This window comes from Henckelia pumila, chromosome 3, assembly GCF_033568475.1.
Source record: "Henckelia pumila isolate YLH828 chromosome 3, ASM3356847v2, whole genome shotgun sequence".
Taxonomy (NCBI): Eukaryota; Viridiplantae; Streptophyta; class Magnoliopsida; order Lamiales; family Gesneriaceae; genus Henckelia; species Henckelia pumila.
The window spans coordinates 40235682-40238992 of NC_133122.1; the positions used below are offsets into that span (position 1 = coordinate 40235682).

At 26.9% G+C, this 3311-nt stretch overlaps 1 protein-coding gene across 1 annotated transcript; it reads right to left on the reverse strand.

The window, feature by feature from the left end:
• Positions 1-232: 232 nt before the first annotated feature.
• Positions 233-2692, reverse strand: LOC140892943 (replication protein A 70 kDa DNA-binding subunit B-like). Its single transcript, XM_073302006.1, has 10 exons — positions 2449-2692; positions 2111-2381; positions 1890-1986; positions 1587-1796; positions 1372-1507; positions 1076-1233; positions 861-984; positions 555-734; positions 426-477; positions 233-349 (listed from the first exon to the last, which is right to left on the reverse strand). The coding sequence occupies exons 1-9, from the start codon at positions 2593-2595 to the stop codon at positions 442-444; spliced, it is 1359 nt and encodes a 452-aa protein (XP_073158107.1). The 5' UTR covers positions 2596-2692; the 3' UTR covers positions 233-349; positions 426-441.
• Positions 2693-3311: the final 619 nt, after the last annotated feature.

Consider the following 3311-nt stretch of genomic DNA (forward strand, 5'->3'; position numbering starts at 1 on the left):
TATCACATATCAATATTTTCAGATCCTTAGAATTCGTAACCCTAGATATAGCAACGTATAACTGACCATGGCTAAAAACAGGGTTCTTCAAAAGAAGTCCTACGTGAGATAATGATTGACCTTGACTTTTGTTGATTGTCATTGCGTATGATACAATCAAAGGATATTGCCTTCGTTGGAATTTAAAAGAAAGCCTTAAATCATAAGGGGTCAATGACATTCTTGGAATCATTGAGAACTCATCAATGAGTGTTCGTTTCAGTGTTGAATCATTGAGAACATCTTTTGAAATCACAGTCTTGCTAGTGGACTTTAAAGGTGTGGAGACTTCATCTTCCGACGATAGAACCTAAAAAATAGAAAAAATCTATTATTTATTTATTATAATTTCATATATAAGACATATTTGATCTTATAATATTCACCTCGACATCTCCTGTTTCAGTTTTTTTTCAATTTTGAAAACAAATCAGATTCCTGAAATAATTCGAGAATGTTAATATTTATTATATTAAAATTTAAATATTGAAATGCAAGTAAAAACATTATTATACCTGACTTTCAAAAAAATCTCCACAATATTTTTCCACAATAGTAGGATCTTCAGTTAATTTGATGACAGTGTATATTCCATTAAAACCACGAATCTGATCAGTTCTAAGTTGAACTTTGAACAGTATTTTCCGATCAACTAAATGATCAAACTCTTTTGATGTTTTTGAAGCATCCGTACCCTACAATATTGTATGGGTTATTAAAAGTTTGCATATATATATATATATATATATATATATATATAAAATAATTTACTTAAAAATTATAATATTTATAATATATTATTAAAAACCTAGAATAAAAACCTGATTTTCAATTTCAGCATTAATTTCATGCACTGTTTTTCCAATAAGTTTAATGCACTCTCTGTCCCAAAGCAAGAAAACTGCATTTCCAGTAGTGTCAACAACTCTTACATGAATCTTGAACCTAAAAAACCAATGTTTTAAAAATATGTTTGTAACATCTATAAATTAAAGTAAACTTATGAAATATATGAGTATGTATTTATAAACCAAACCTCATATTTTCCGTCGTGTCTAAATGGTCGCATTTTTCACAGTAAAATTTGTCACCTACCACATTGACCTTCTTTGGATATTTTTTACACGATAAATACCACCAATTTCCACGAGATTCCATACATACTATTCTTCCATAAATCCAAAAACTTCCAACCTGTAAATAAACAAATTAAATCATAATCTGCACCAATTATACATACTGGATTATTGAATAATAATAATAGTAATAATAATAATAATAATAATAATAATAATACATCAAAGAAAACATAATATATATTTTTAATTATACCTCATTATTTTCAAAAATTTGTTCTATAGTCCTTAGACTATCATTTGCATTAGTAAGCTCTTCTACTATAGTTTGAGAATATGACATTGAAGTGGTGCTGATTGAATTTGTCGAAGTCTTGACATCCGAATTCATCCTAAATTTGAGAAGACATTACATTATGTTATAGAGAAAATAAATTATAATGTAAACGAAAAATAAATAAATAAATATACCTGGTTCGAAATTCAAGAATTTCACTCCAATTACCATTTAGTATCATTTTGGTGATATAAAATGTGTTTGAAACACGTACTTCGCCCATAATTTTTTTTGCACGACACATTTGAAGAACCACAACAACAGGATCCTCACCGATTGTATCCAAAAACGCCATCATGTCATCTACAAAGTTTTCCCACAAAGTACATGCTAAATTGTTGTTCCTTACAAACAAAAAAATGGAACATTTAATATTTAAAAATTAATATTAACTAACCAAGGAAAAAAAAAAGAAATATGAGAAATAGAGTATTTACTCCAAATCTTCTAAGATGAAATCAATAAGTTTCGTAGCACGACCATTGACTTCTCTATTTTGAGGTGCATCTCTTGATACCATCTTTCCAATAACATCTTAAGAATTGATATGAAAGGTGATGGATTCATAAAACATGAATAAGAAAAGAAATTAATAAATAATTAATGAGTAAACATAAAAATGATAGGAAATATGACCATGACTATAAAAAAAACGTACCATAAAACTTAGTCTGATCAATGACATATTCATTCTTCAAATCTTTAAAACTCTTAAATTGAAACATTATTGACGGGAAATCATCATCAAAAATCTCACAGATATTTGTTTTACTGAAAAAATTGATTTTGTATTCATTTTTTGTTGTCTTATATTTGAGCATGTTTTCTGCAACAATGACGTTTTTAACCGCATAAAGATGACCTTCTTTGAGAATCGGTTTTACTTTTTCTAAGATCCCATCTTTTATTGTTGCATGAATACGTGAACCCTGTAAAAAAAGTTAATATTAATTTCACATATCTGGAAAATAAGAATATCAACAAAAATATATATACTTCTTTGTCATGAAAGATGCATTCCAATGTGGGGTTTCCCTTGTTTCCATATGCAGGTAGATCATAGGAACGAACCAATCGTAGTTTCAGCGCCCAATGCATATTGGAGGTGTTAACTTCACGGATTAATCTAAACAAAGGAGTCATTTGTTTACTCTTACACGTAGTGAATGACAAATGATATGACAGATGAGTGTAGTATATAATATTACGTTGTAAAAAGTGTGATTGAAGTTTTATGGAAGTGTTGTGGGTTATTTATAATTGAAGCAATTAATCCATGTAAATTAAGAATTACGTTTGATTATTTGAATCTTAAAAGTAAGAAGATAAAATGGCGCATGTTAAGGATTGGATCTGAGATAATAGATATATATATAACATTTAAATTTAAATGTGTAACTATTTAGGATTCTTTTGATAAGATAAAATGAAGCATGTTAATCTCTTGATATATTAAGAATTAAGATATGGAAAGGATTCAAAAACGGATATGTAATTATTTTGTGAATTTATCATATATATATATATATGCTGTTAAGATCAAAAATTTTATTGGCCTATTCAATATATCTGATGGGATTAGATTTGAGATATATATAGCATTTAAATTTAAATTTAAACGTGTAACTATTTAGGATTCTTTTGATAAGATAAAATGCAGCATATTAATCTCTTGATTTATTAAGATATTTTAAAGATTGGAAAACGGATATTAACTACAACATTATACAAACTATAATATATAAATATAAAAAAATAAGTTAATCAAAATTAACTTAAAAATATATGCACATAAAAATTAATTGAAATGAAAAAAATTGATACAATCCGATAAATTTTCCAATTTTAAACGAAATTGG

What these genes read in the sequence shown, in the direction of transcription:
- LOC140892943 (XM_073302006.1), bottom strand. Translation starts at nt 2,595, where the DNA reads ATGACTCCTTTGTTTAGATTAATCCGTGAAGTTAACACCTCCAATATG. An exon ending in TTCATCTTAGAAGATTTGGA is followed by an intron (nt 1,797 to 1,889) that starts GTAAATACTCTA and finishes TTTGTTTGTAAG; the next exon opens with GAACAACAATTTAGCATGTA. An exon ending in ATTCTTGAATTTCGAACCAG is followed by an intron (nt 1,508 to 1,586) that starts GTATATTTATTT and finishes TCTCAAATTTAG; the next exon opens with GATGAATTCGGATGTCAAGA.